Source organism: Mustela nigripes, chromosome 13 (genome assembly GCF_022355385.1).
Source record: "Mustela nigripes isolate SB6536 chromosome 13, MUSNIG.SB6536, whole genome shotgun sequence".
NCBI lineage: Eukaryota > Metazoa > Chordata > Mammalia > Carnivora > Mustelidae > Mustela > Mustela nigripes.
In genome coordinates, this window is record NC_081569.1 from 109,654,248 (window position 1) to 109,667,352 (window position 13,105).

At 35.3% G+C, this 13,105-nt stretch overlaps 1 protein-coding gene across 5 annotated transcripts in view; it reads right to left on the reverse strand.

Annotated features, from left to right (window-relative positions):
• Window positions 1–13,105, reverse strand: part of LOC132000026 (uncharacterized) — a 46,521-nt gene that overhangs the window by 29,652 nt on the left and 3,764 nt on the right. For 3 of the 5 annotated variants that reach the window (XM_059373377.1, XM_059373380.1, XM_059373379.1), the window contains exons 2-3: window positions 12,353–12,460; window positions 2,237–2,362 (exon numbers count right to left, since the gene is read on the reverse strand). In XM_059373377.1, the coding sequence (XP_059229360.1) occupies window positions 2,237–2,317 (81 nt within the window). In that variant the 5' untranslated portion in view covers window positions 2,318–2,362; window positions 12,353–12,460. The remainder of the gene's footprint in view (window positions 1–2,236; window positions 2,363–12,352; window positions 12,461–13,105) is intronic. The other 2 variants (XM_059373378.1, XM_059373376.1) reach the window with 1 other exon arrangement.

Here is a 13,105-nt window from a genome sequence, read left to right on the forward strand (position 1 = left end):
AAATTTCCATGAAAAAATCACGCTAAAAATACTGGCAAAATGCTTTAAATGTATTTTAAGTTTAACACACAGGCCTTATTATATATATTATGAGTAACATTTTTTTACAAGTTGTTTAACTCCTATTTATTCCTATAGCAGCCTACCCAGCACTATGCAAGACTTTTAGTTCAATGTCATAGTGCCTAAACTAGACAACACAATCACCAACTGAACACTTTAATATTTACCATGTCTATATCTGGCTTTTCTTAAATATAGTCCCTCTTGTTCCTGTTTCTCCATTATTGGGCAAAACACAGGATAATTATTTTTGTATGTCCAACAAAGAAGTAAAGTTGATTATAACAAAAAATTTTAGATTCATACAGTGAGCAGAAAAACTGCCTTATCAAGATAATTGTGTTCCTGTGGATTGAATAATAGGCTATTGGAAAAGAGAAAAATAACTTATGCTGAAGGTATTCTGTTGAAATTACTAGATTCTTTTATTTATATATACCATCGAAAACGAAGTCAAAATGAGACCTCATAGAGCCGTTCATATTTCTGCTTTGATAAATAGGTTAAAAACATTTATAGTTACCAAATGATTTATGTACATGTAGAGAAATACTTTTTAAAAGTACTTTGAGGGCACCTGGGTGGCTCAGTCCATTTAGAGTCTGCCTTTGGCTCAGGTCATGATCTCCAGGTCCTGGATGAGGCCCGGCATCTGGCTCCCTGCTGAGCAGGGAATCTGCTTCTCCTCCTCCGTCTGCCTCTCCCCCTTGCTCATGCTCTCTCTCTCTCAAATAAATAAATAAAATCTTTAAAAAAATAAACAGTACTTCAAAATTCTTAAAAATAGTTTACATTTAGACAAGGTTTAAAACTTGTGATCTTTTTTGACCATTTGGTTTAAAACGCATCTTTATGAATTAAGCATAGACCAAAAAGCCTTAATCTAATCCGAATCTGAATGATCAAAAATCCCAAACTTAGTAAATATTAGTAGGAAGTTATACTGTGGACAAGAGCATTGATGCAACCCATACTGAAACTGCTTTAGTTTTCAGGTATTGGCATTACATTTTTCTAGGGGGAAAAAAAGACAAATTAAGAAATATTTCCAGTGTTATAAAATGGATTGACTTATATAAACCCCATTTAAATTTAAGTTCATTCATCTCTATGCTAAAGGAAGGAAAATATTAGAATAAATAAAACTGAAAGAAATATGTTTTTATCTACATATATATAGACACAGAGACTAGATGGCCATTTATAAGCCAAAAAAAGAGGTCTCAGAAGAAACCAGCCTTCTCACCACACACACACACACACACACACACACACACAGTCATTATGTGAGGTGATGGAAGTATTAATTAACATTATTGTGGTCATTATTTAACAAAGTATATGTATATCAAAACACCACATTGTACGTCTCAAACTTAATGTTATATGGCAATTATATGGCAATAAATCTGGGAGGAAGAGGAAGAGGAGGAGGAGAAGCAGCAGGCAGAGGGAGAAGCAGGCTTCCCACCAAGCAAAGAGCTGGATGTGGGGATCCATCCCAGGACCCCAGGATCATAACCTGAGTGGAAGGTAGACGCTTAAAGGACTGAGCCTCCCACACTCATGTTTCATCAAGTATTATATAAGACTAGTGGATATTTGACATTTGGTGCTATGTGTTTTTTTTTTTTTTTTTTTAAGATTTTATTTCTTCATTTGACGGACAGAGATCACAAGTAGGCAGAGAGGCAGGCAGAGAGAATGGGAAGCAGGCTCTCCGCCTAGCAGAGAGCCTGACGCAGGGCTCGATCCCAGGACCCCGGAATCATGATCTGAGCTGAAGGCAGAGGCTTTAACCCATTGAGCCACCCAGGTGCCCCAGTGCTGTTTTAAATAGGAAATCAACCTTTCCACTAAAAAATGCTTAAAACATAAAATTTCTTATTTTTACATAAATTTTGAGCATCCTCAACACTATTTTAACAATACAGCATTTAGCAGTCACCTCAAAAGCACTTAAATACATATGATTTATCTCAAGAGAATTTATCTAGCAAAAGACAGACTTGGGTCTAAATTAGTGCTTCTCCATGATAAGGCAGTTCAATATTGAGAAAAAAGCAAAACTGGGTTAAGATAATACTTTGAGCCCTTATCAGAATGTTTCTCTTCCTACTTTTGCAGAGGACATAATTTCCCTTGGCATTTTATTTTCAGATAATCCATATACCTCAGCTAAAAGATTCTTGTTTTTCACCAACAAACCAGTAAGGTCAGGATGGACTGGGTCAGCTGCCCTTTTGTTGTACATCACTGGGTTCTTGGTCGGAACCACAACAGGTGGATCAAAACAAGCCTACAAAGAGAAATACAAATTAATTAACTAAACATGTATCCTACTGATGAAAACCAACAATGTTGTAACCCACACAAACTCAAATAAGCAGCTTTAAACAAAATACAACTTTAAAATATTTATTTTGAGTTGCTATGGTAACCAATGCAATCGGTCTCAGGAAGATAACAAGTAACATGTTGACCTAAAAGACTACTTTGTTTTTTTTAAAAATTGCTACCTGATAATTTATAACACCTTAAATAAAGCACATCTAAATAAATATAATTTCTAAGAGTATAGGAATCAAAAAAACACAAATAAGATATCTGGGGAAATTTTAACTCACATCCAATAAAAACTTTATAAGAAACATGAAATATCAGAAGGCCACTGATGAAAGATATACCAGTATTTGTTTTACTTTTGGTTACAAATCAATTCCTGTGCATTATATTATTATACAAATCAATTTCTTAAAATCTGACTTTAGTAAATCAATAATTTTGTGTTCCTTCCATATCTATATTGAAGGTAAAGATTAGGGTATATTTACCTATAATACAGTATCTCCTCGTATTGTCAAAAGGGTATGCAAAATGTAATTGTTAACATTTTTGTTAAGTAACTTTTGTTAAGAACAAAGTATGCAAAGTATAATTGTTAACACTTTTGTTAAGTAACTTTTGTTAAAAACAAAGTTTGCATGATTCAAATAAAACCAAGAAAAATGTATTAACATAAATCTCTTAAAAGTGTATAAATGTATCACATGGTGCTTAATGTACTGAAGGAACAAAATGTCTTTTTTTTAAGTTATCGGGTTTTAGAATTTTATGCTTACCAAGATAATAAGAAATAGAACTGCACAAGAAAATACGAAATAATTATGTTTAACTATTTAAAGAAATAAAAGAGGGGTGCCTGGCTAGCTTAGTAGGTGGAGAGTGCAACTCTTGATCTTGACATTGTGAGTTCAAGCCTCAGGTTGGGTATAGAGACTACTTGAAAATAAAATTCTTGGGGTGCCTGGGTGGATCAGTTGAGTAAGCATCCAACTCAATCCTGGCTCAAGTCATGATCTCAGAGTCATGAGATGGAGCCCTGTGTTGGGCTCTTATGGAACATGGAGCCTACATAAGATTCTTTCTCTCCCTCTCCTTCTGCCGTTCACTCCCCCACCTTGCACATACTCTCTCTCTCTCTCAAAATAATAATAATAATAATATGAAATAAAAATACAATTTAAAAAATCCTTAATAAAATTTTTTTAAAAAAGAGAATTTTGAAAATATAAATAAGTCACAAGACCACAAAGAATAAACATGTTGGAAAAAACTGAGCAAGATTCCAGAAAGGAAAAGTATAATAATTTTAATTCAGGGACGCCTGGGTGGCTCAGTTGGTTGGGCAGCTGCCTTCGGCTCAGGTCATGATCCCAGCGTCCTGGGATCAAGTCCCGCATCGGGCTCCTTGCTCGGCGGGGAGCCTGCTTCTCCCTCTGCCTCTGCCTGCCATTCTGTCTGCCTGTGCTCGCTCGCTCTCCCTCTCTCTCTCTGACAAATAATAAAATCTTAAAAAAAAAAATAATTTTAATTCAAAAATTGAATGGACACATTAAAAAGCAGATTAGACCTAGCTGAAGAACAAATGGATTTTTTTTTAATTTCATTTATTTATTTGACAGAGAGAGGAACAAATGGATTTTTAATTTATTTATTTGACAGAGAGAGGCACAGCTGGAGAGGGAACACAAGCAGGGGAAGTAGAAGAGGGAGAAGCAGGCTTCCCGCCTAGCAGGGAGCCCAATGTGGGGCTCGATCCCAGAATCCTGGGATGATGACCTGAGCCAAAGGCAGACACTTAATGACTGAGCCACTCAGGCACCCATGAATGAATGGATTTATATGAAGGAATTATCAAGAGGACAGCATATAGGAAAAAATAAGTGGTAAATATAAGAGAGAGTTTGAAGACACAGAGAACAACATGAGGTGGTCTATCATATGTCTATATGGAGTCCGAGAAATTTATAACTTAGAGAATGGGCAGAGTCAATATTAGAAGACATAATGCCTGAGAATTTTACAGAATTGTTGAAAGATATCAACAAATCTCAAGAAGAGTAAAAGAATTCCTTACCTATACACTCATAATGAAATTGCAGAATAGCAAAGAATTATCTAAAAAGCAGATAATAGAAAGGACAGATGGTTACAAAGAAATAGCTGTTGGGCTGGTGAGTGGCTTCTTAATAACAAAGAAGCTAGAAAACAGCAAAATGATAGCTGTAATGCATGAAGAAAAATATATCATCTTTCATTGATTCTGAGACACAAGTTTTCTCATCTCTGCAGTTGGGATGCAACTTTTTTTTTTTTAATTAAGATTTATTTATTTATTTGAGAGAGAGGAAAAGGGGTTAGGGGCAGAGGGAGAGAAAGAATCTCAAGCAGAGTCCTTGTTAAGCATGGAACCCAACACAGGGCTCAATCTCACGACCCCTGAGATCATGACCTGAGCCAGTATCACAAGTCAGATGCTTAACCAACTGAATCACTCAGGTTTCCTTAAGTGGGATGCATCTTAAAGTTGGTATCTCTTCATACTATGGATAAGTTAGCTGGCAAGGTTTTTTTTTTTTTTTAATATTTTATTTATTTATTTATTTGACAGAGATCACAAGTAGGCAGAGAGGCAGGCAGAGAGAGGGGGGCCATCAGGATCCCTGCTGAGCAGAGAGCCTGATGCAGGGCTTGATCCCAGGACCCTGAGATCATGACCTGAGCTGAAGGCAGAGGCTTTAACCCACTGAGCCACCCAGGCACCCCATATATTTTATAATAGTGCATAAAATAGTAGTGTTTCTTCAAGGATCTATTATAACTGGCAGTTAGAATTTTATTCTGAATGATATTATGTTTTAATATGGGATAGCATAAAGACATTTTGGCAAACAAAAACTGAATTTACCATATGCCCTCATTTAAGAAAATTATAAAGGATAGATTTCACATAGAAAATTAACTCACAAAGTCTGAAATACAAGCAAGAATAATGGACAAGAAATAATAGTAAAAATGTGGGTATATTTAAACAAGTCTTAATTTTTAAAAATCTGATTTATGTTTGAAAATAAAGAATAGAACCAATACAAGACAAAAAAAATGCATTCAAAGGGGAAAAATAATTTAAAGTACTATAAAATCTTCCAATTTCTCAGGAGTAACATAAAAATTTCAGTTAGCTTTGTTAATTATACATGTTGAAACAGCTAATATAATTACTAAAACAGTAGTCATATAGCATATAATTTCTAAAATAGTAGAGAAGGAAAAAATGGAATGAAAAATCAATACAAACAACAAAATAAAAATATAACCAGGGGCGCCTGGGTGGCTCAGTGGGTTAAAGCCTCTGCCTTCGGCTCAGGTCATGATCCCAGGGTCCTGGGATCGAACCCCGCATCAGGCTCTCTGCTCAGCGGGGAGCCTGCTTCCTCCTCTCTCTGACTCCCTCTCTGCCTACTTGTAATCTCTGTCTGTCAAATAAATAAATAAAATTTTTTTAAAAAATTAAAATTAAAATTAAAAAAATAAAAATATAACCATTTTTTGGCATGATAAGAGGAAGGAAAAGGAAACAGAAAAATAATGAGACAATAGAATATGCATAATGTAATGACAGAGATCTATCCAAATAGTAATATCAATAAATGTAAATGGACTAAACTTTCCAGTTAAAAGCAAAGATTATCAACATTATTTAAAAAGCAAACAACTGAAAACTCACATATCAGATAAGAGTTTAATAGAAAAATAACTTGTGGTATATTCATACAAAAAATACTACACAATGTTGAAAATTATTATTAATCACATACATCAACACAAATCTCACAAAGCAAAAGAAGTAACAAAAGAATAAAAGCAGTATAATTCTATTCAAGTAGCCTTTCAAAAATGGATAAAAATAATTTTAATTAGGGATACAAATATGGGTATTAAACTAGGAAGAAAAACAAGGAATGATTAACACAAAATCCAAAATATCTACTATTTAAGTGTCCAACTCTTGATCTCAGCTCAGGTCTTGATCTCAAGGCCATGAGTTCAAGGCATTGGGCTCCAACATTTTATTTAAAACAAATTTTAAATAAAAATAAAAATAAAATATCTACTGTTTTGAATTTTAGGTGCAGCAAAGGGATTCAGTTAGGAAGAGACACACAGGGAGTCTGTCTCAGGTGCTGCAACTTTCTATGAAACTAGGAGGCAGGTTCATAGGTATTTTTCTTATTATCTAATCTGTGTGTATACATTTTATAATTTTCTAAGTGTGACATAATTTAAAAAAATAAATTCATACGCAAAGCACATACTTATGAAAGATGAATATATAGTCAAACACACATCAAACATATCAGATTGAAAGGAGTTAGAAATGGAGATGGGGGAAAAAAAGAAGAGCAACCTTGTACAGAAAGACGGTAATGTACCATGAACTAACATGACTGACTTGACAGCATACCTGAGATCTAACACAGGGGTACATTGATTAAACAGTGCTAGGTGTATTATTTAGTACATTGCAATATCACTACAACTTTTTTTTATTTTTTAGTTTTATTTTCTTTAAAGATTTTATTTATTTATCTGATAGAGAGCAAGATCACAAGTAGGCAAGAGGCAGGCAGAGAGAGAGGGGGAAGCAGGCTCCCCGCTAAGCAGAGAGCCTGATGCAGTGCTTGATCCCAGGACCCTGAGATCATGACCTGAGCCAAAGGCAGAGGCTTAACCCTGGGCCCCCAGGTGCCCCTCACTACAACTTTTTTAAATAATTGTATTTAATAATATTTCTTTTTATTTCCTCTTAATACTTCAGTGCATATTTAGCTTTCACCATTATGTAAGAAAGGCATGTACAGAAAATATCCATTATTTTTTGCAATATCATTAAGATTTTTTTTTTAAAAGATTTTATTTGTCAGAGAGAGAGAGTGAGCACAGGCAGACAGAATGGCAGGCAGAGGCAGAGGGAGAAGCAGGTTCCCTGCTGAGCAAGGAGCCGGATGTGGGACTCGAGTGACGCTGGGATCATGACCTGAGCCAAAGGCAGCCACTTAACCAGCTGAGCCACCCAGGCATCCCATTAAGATTTTAAAACACCAGGGTGCCTGGGTGGCTCAGTGGGTTAAACTGAGTCCTGCATTGGGCTCTCTGCTCAGCGGGGAGCCTGCTTCCTCCTCTCTCTCTCTGCTTGCCTCTCCGCCTACTTGTGATCTCTCTCTGTCAAATAAATAAATAAAATCTTTAAAAAAAAAAGATTTAAAACACCAATAATAAAAGTATTAGCTATTACATCCAATTAGGCTTTTAATTTATAAAAATAAGAAATAGTCACCCTGTAATTTATTTTTTGTAGCTAGCTCTTTCAAATACAGCTTGAAAATGTTTTTATTTCATATTTAGAAGATATGGACAAGGAGGCATGCTATATAAGAATACTCACTGCAGCTTATTTATATAAGAAAAAATGTATAAATTGTAATATATTAATCTGTAATGAAATTCTATGCAGCAGTTCATATGCACAAAGTTAAGTGAATCAAAAGTATAACTTTCAAAAACGTAAGACTGAATGTAAATAGCATAGCAGAAAGTCTAGAATACCATTTATGTAATTTTTTAAATGTCCAAAACAGAAGTATCCACATATATATAAGAACATAAAGGTTATGTACTTAGTTCAGAATAGTTATCTCTGAAAAGGAAAAAAAGGTTTGGGGGTGTGGTCCAAGATGGTCAAATAACACTTCGTAGAAGTTTATCATAGCAGCTGCCTTAACACCTCCATCTCTTACAGCCTCAGTCCCTGGGTGCACTCACCCCCTTTTCAGTCTAGTAACCAAGATGCCTAATGCTCAACAACAGGGACTCCAGGGTCTGCCCCAGTGCTAGGAATGGCAAAGATTCTTACCGGTTAATGTCTGATCCTACTTGTTAAATTTTTTATATTATCCATCCCCAAAACTGGGGATGTGATCAAAAGTTACAAAACAGTCTTTAATGTTATCAGTGGGGTTTTATCTCTCTCCTTTTTTAAGATTTTATTTTTAAGTAATTTCTACACCCAATATGGGGCTGGAACTTATGACCGTGAGATCAAGAGTCACATGCCCTACCAACCCGGCCAGCTAGATGCCTTTCCGTTTGAGTGGTTTACAACTGGAAAGGGCCTGACATGCTGGAGATAAAAGAAGCATGAAACAGATGTAGTAATGGTGACCCAAGGTGCTTCCGAGGAGAGTCTGTATAGAGCATCCAGGAACTGATGCTGGGGTATGCCAGCACCAATAGCAATGTCTTCAGGAAGGTTCCACTTGAGATCCTCACAGCTTAACCAGACTTCAGAAGGAGGTGCCTGCTGAACCTGTTGCTTGGAGACAAGGCAGATCTAGTTTCTAAAGATAGTATCAAACCACTGTTTAAATTGTAACTGGTTGAAACAGCCTGCTAATGTACATATATGCACTCATATCATACTTAGATGCTATTTATTAATCCTATTTATTCACACCTGACTCGCAAATATCTTTCATTTTCAATTTCTCTAACTATCAGGAACCCTAACTATATCTCTTGAGATTCAGCCAAAAGATAAGTCTAACATGAGTAAATAATGTAGCATCCGATAGCTCATAGTGTTCTTTCTGCTCTGAGGAATGCAAAATGTAACTTTATATTATAATTTTTATATATTCAGTTTCCCAAGAACTTCAGTACTGCCTTAAATCCATATTCCTTACCCAGTTCAATTTCATACATTATCTTTCTCTTCTAAAGTAAAAGAAAAAGAGGAAAGTCATCTTCCATGTGTTTATTAGGTAACAGAAAAAACACACACACAAAAAACTGAGATTTCTTTTTAAAGATCAGGGGATATATCAAGGAGGGGAATGAGAAAGCAGATTTAGAAACTGGGGACTAGAAGGACTACATGTAAGTAGAGAGTATGTGTTTCCTTTGCTAGTTAGTATCTTCCAGAAAATTGAATTTTCTCAGAATACAGGAATTTTCAGAGGAAAAAAAATTAAGACGGTGAGATTTGAATAACATGGAACAGAAAGCATGAAGGCCTGATTTTACTCATTAACCCTGAAATACATTTTGGAATTCCTGTATTATTTCCTTTTACTGATATTAAAGGCAATTATTAAAGAACAAATATCTCTGGGGAGCCCCACTGGCTCAGTCACTAGAACATATGACTCTTAATCTCGGGGTTGTGAGTTTGAGCCCCACGCTGGGTGTGGAGATTACTTAAAAATAAAATCTTCATAAATAAATAAATAAACAGAGTATAAATATCTCTAATGAGACTTTAATCTTTTCCTCATTTTCATTATTTAATACCTAAAAGTCATTACTGCATTAATCCCTTTTCTAAGAACAAAGAAGAGAATAAAGAAAACAACTTAAGTTTTGGTAAATGAAAAGGGACAACAAACTGCTCCTCAGTACTGGAATGAGAATGATAGCAGAGATAAAAGACTTCTTAAGAATTCTATTCTTTACTTTTATTTCCTTCATATTTTATGAATCTTATGCTCTATTAAAAGCAAATTTAGTTAATGAGTTTCACTCATATCATCTCTAAAAAAATAGGCTATTATGTGGGACAAACTCTATCTCTAGAAGCACAAACATATAAATCCTTCAATATCAGTTCAAACACCACCTCATTCCTTAATTTCTGCAAGGTGAGGGTAATTATACTCTTTCTTTAACTCTTGTAGGGTATGATCTATATTTCAAGTGTTATCTCATTCAATATTATATTATGTAAAAATCTTATCTCTTCTACTACATTAAAGGTACCTGAGAGCAGGATCTATGCCTGGTTTATTTATTTATTTTGTTTGTTAGTTTTATTTTATTTTATTTTTTTCAGTATTCCAAAATTCATTGTCTATGCATCACACCCAGTGCTCCATGCAATACGTGCCCTCCATAATACCCACCACCAGGCTCACCCCCCCCTTTACCCCTCCTGGTTTATTTCTATCATCCCAGAGTAGACACAAAAATAACACATTAAACAACTAAAGGACTCAATAGGAAATGAAAAACCTTAATACAAAGTTAACTTCTATGGATAACTTCTATGGATAATACAGTTAACAAAGTTAACTTCTATGGATAATAGTACTGTTTCCCCAAATTAACTTTATATAATAAAAATGTATTAGGAGACTAAGTAAATAAAATACAGCAATATGACACAATTATTCTGTGGTTATAGGTTTGCACATGACTATTCTATGTTTTCTGTGTGCTCATAAGATTTATCGATACCTCAAATTAAAAAGGTATAGTATGCTATACTTCACTATGCTTTAGAAAGTGAAAACCATAAATTTTTACCATATCAGGCACAAGAGAAAATTCCAAATCAAAGTTCACTTCCCAGAAGAAACCTGAACTGTCCTGTAGGAGTGGTTGCCTTGCACAATTTGTCAGTAGAATGTTTGCACATCAAAGAAGCTGTTTCTAGGTAAACGCATCACAGAGGTCCTAGGAAGAAAAAGTCCTCCCAAAGTGATACAGGAAGGCCTATGGTTATTTCCCTAATGAATGAAGTGAAAACGTGAAGTGGTTTTCATCCAGCATTAGTAAACTTAAGAACTCTTAAGAAAGTGATCCCACTGAAAGAAACCCTTCCAGTAAATGTGAAATTTGGGGTCTTTCCTTTGTGAATTTCTTGAAATAGTTTAAATTTTTTGTCTCCAGTACCTACACCTCTTAAAGGGAGAAGTACTTTGAGAGGAGCAAATGATTGGCTCAATCTGCTATTCCTAAAGCAAAAGATGATTTGTCTGAAACACTGATATTCTAATTCTTGGAAAATACTTTTACTCTAGAGAAAGTGTGTCCCTTTATGTATTCTTGATACCAGAATCCTTAGGATTATACTTCATATATATAATCTAGTGGTCCTCAACTCTGCCTGAACATTAAGTGTCTCAAAGGAAGCTTTAAAAAATACTGATACCCTGATTCCACCCCAAGTTCTGACTGGAAATTGGTCTACACTGGAGGCTACGCATAATCTTTTCTTTTTAAATCTACACAGGTAATTTTAATGTGACTTTAGGGTTAAGGATGACTGTTCCACTATCTTCATTTATATATATTTTTAAAGATTTTATTTATTTATTTATCTTTAAGAGAGAGAGAGAGAGGGAGCACAAGCAGGGGGAGCAGGCAGAGGGAGAAGCAGCTCCCTGCTGAGCAAGGAGCCTGATATGGGGCTTGATCCCAGGACTCTGGGATCATGACCTGAGCGAAAGGCAGACACTTAACTGAATGAGACACCCAGGTGTCCCCATCCACTATCTTCATTTATATAAATGATAAGAACAAGGCAGTAAGAAGTGATATTCATTGGAATGAGAGTAATAGTTAATAACTAAATTAAAAAAATGTTCTTTTTTCCCCTAAAAAAGATTCTAAAATTTATATCCCTGAGCAGCAGGAGTGTAAGAATGAACAAGACGGGAAATGTATTACAAAGCTTACAATCTGGTGGAAAAAGCGAACACATATATAAATAAAATCATTTCACAAAGTGGTAAGTGTTGTGAATAAAATAAGCTAGTATCACAGTTATCAGGTAAATAAGCAGGCAACCTTTGATAGTATAGTCAAAGAAAACCTCCTTTACATGTATTAACATAAATTAAACCATATTGTACATTTTACTGGATAACCTGCTTTTATCACTTAACAATGTATGAAAACTATCCTACACATCTATACACATCTATTACCTATCTACCCCTCCTTTAACAACTGTATCCATCTTGATGGAGATTTTTTTAACTATTGTAACCAACACTTTGAGGAACACTTTGGTACATATATCTTTGTTTAAAAGCATAAATATCACTCTAGGATAAATTCCTAAAAGTGGAATTAGAAGGTCAAAAAAAGCATGTATTTGGGATACCTGGGTCTCGGTTGGTTAAGTATCTTACTCTTGATCTCAGCTTATGTCCTGATCTCAGGGTGATGAGTTCAATCCCCACATTGGGCTCCATGCTGGGTGTGGAGCCTACTTAAAAAAAGAAAAAGAAAAAAAGAATACATTTAAGCTTTTGATAGATATTATCAAATTACCCTCAATAAGTTTGTAAAAAATGGAGATCCTGCAAAAAGGATATATACTTTTTATTCAAGCAACTGCCAATAAGATCATTTGAATAAAAATATTCTGAAAAAAATATTCTTTCTTTCTCTTCTTGGTGAAATGATTGATTCTCAGTCTTTACCTGATTTGACCAATCTGCAATATATTTTAATTACCCCTTTTCCCATGAAACACTTTTTTTTTTTTTTAAAGATTTTATTTATTTATTTGACAGAGAGAGATCACAGTAGACAGAGAGTCAGGCAGAGAGAGAGAGAGGGAAGCAGGCTCCCTGCTGAGCAGAGAGCCCGACGTGGGACTTGATCCCAGGACCCCGAGATCATGACCTGAGCCGAAGGCAGTGGCCCAATCCACCGAGCCACCCAGGCGCCCTGAAACACTTTTTTTTAACCTGTCTTTTAAAGCTGTATGCCTTTGCAGATCTCCCCATAACACACTGGACTCTGGTTTTTAATCTGCCCCCCAGTTTTCTCCTCATCCTTGAATTCTGAACACTGAAGTGCCCCAGAAATCAGTTTTTGGTCCTCTCTACCTACACCCATACCCTTCATG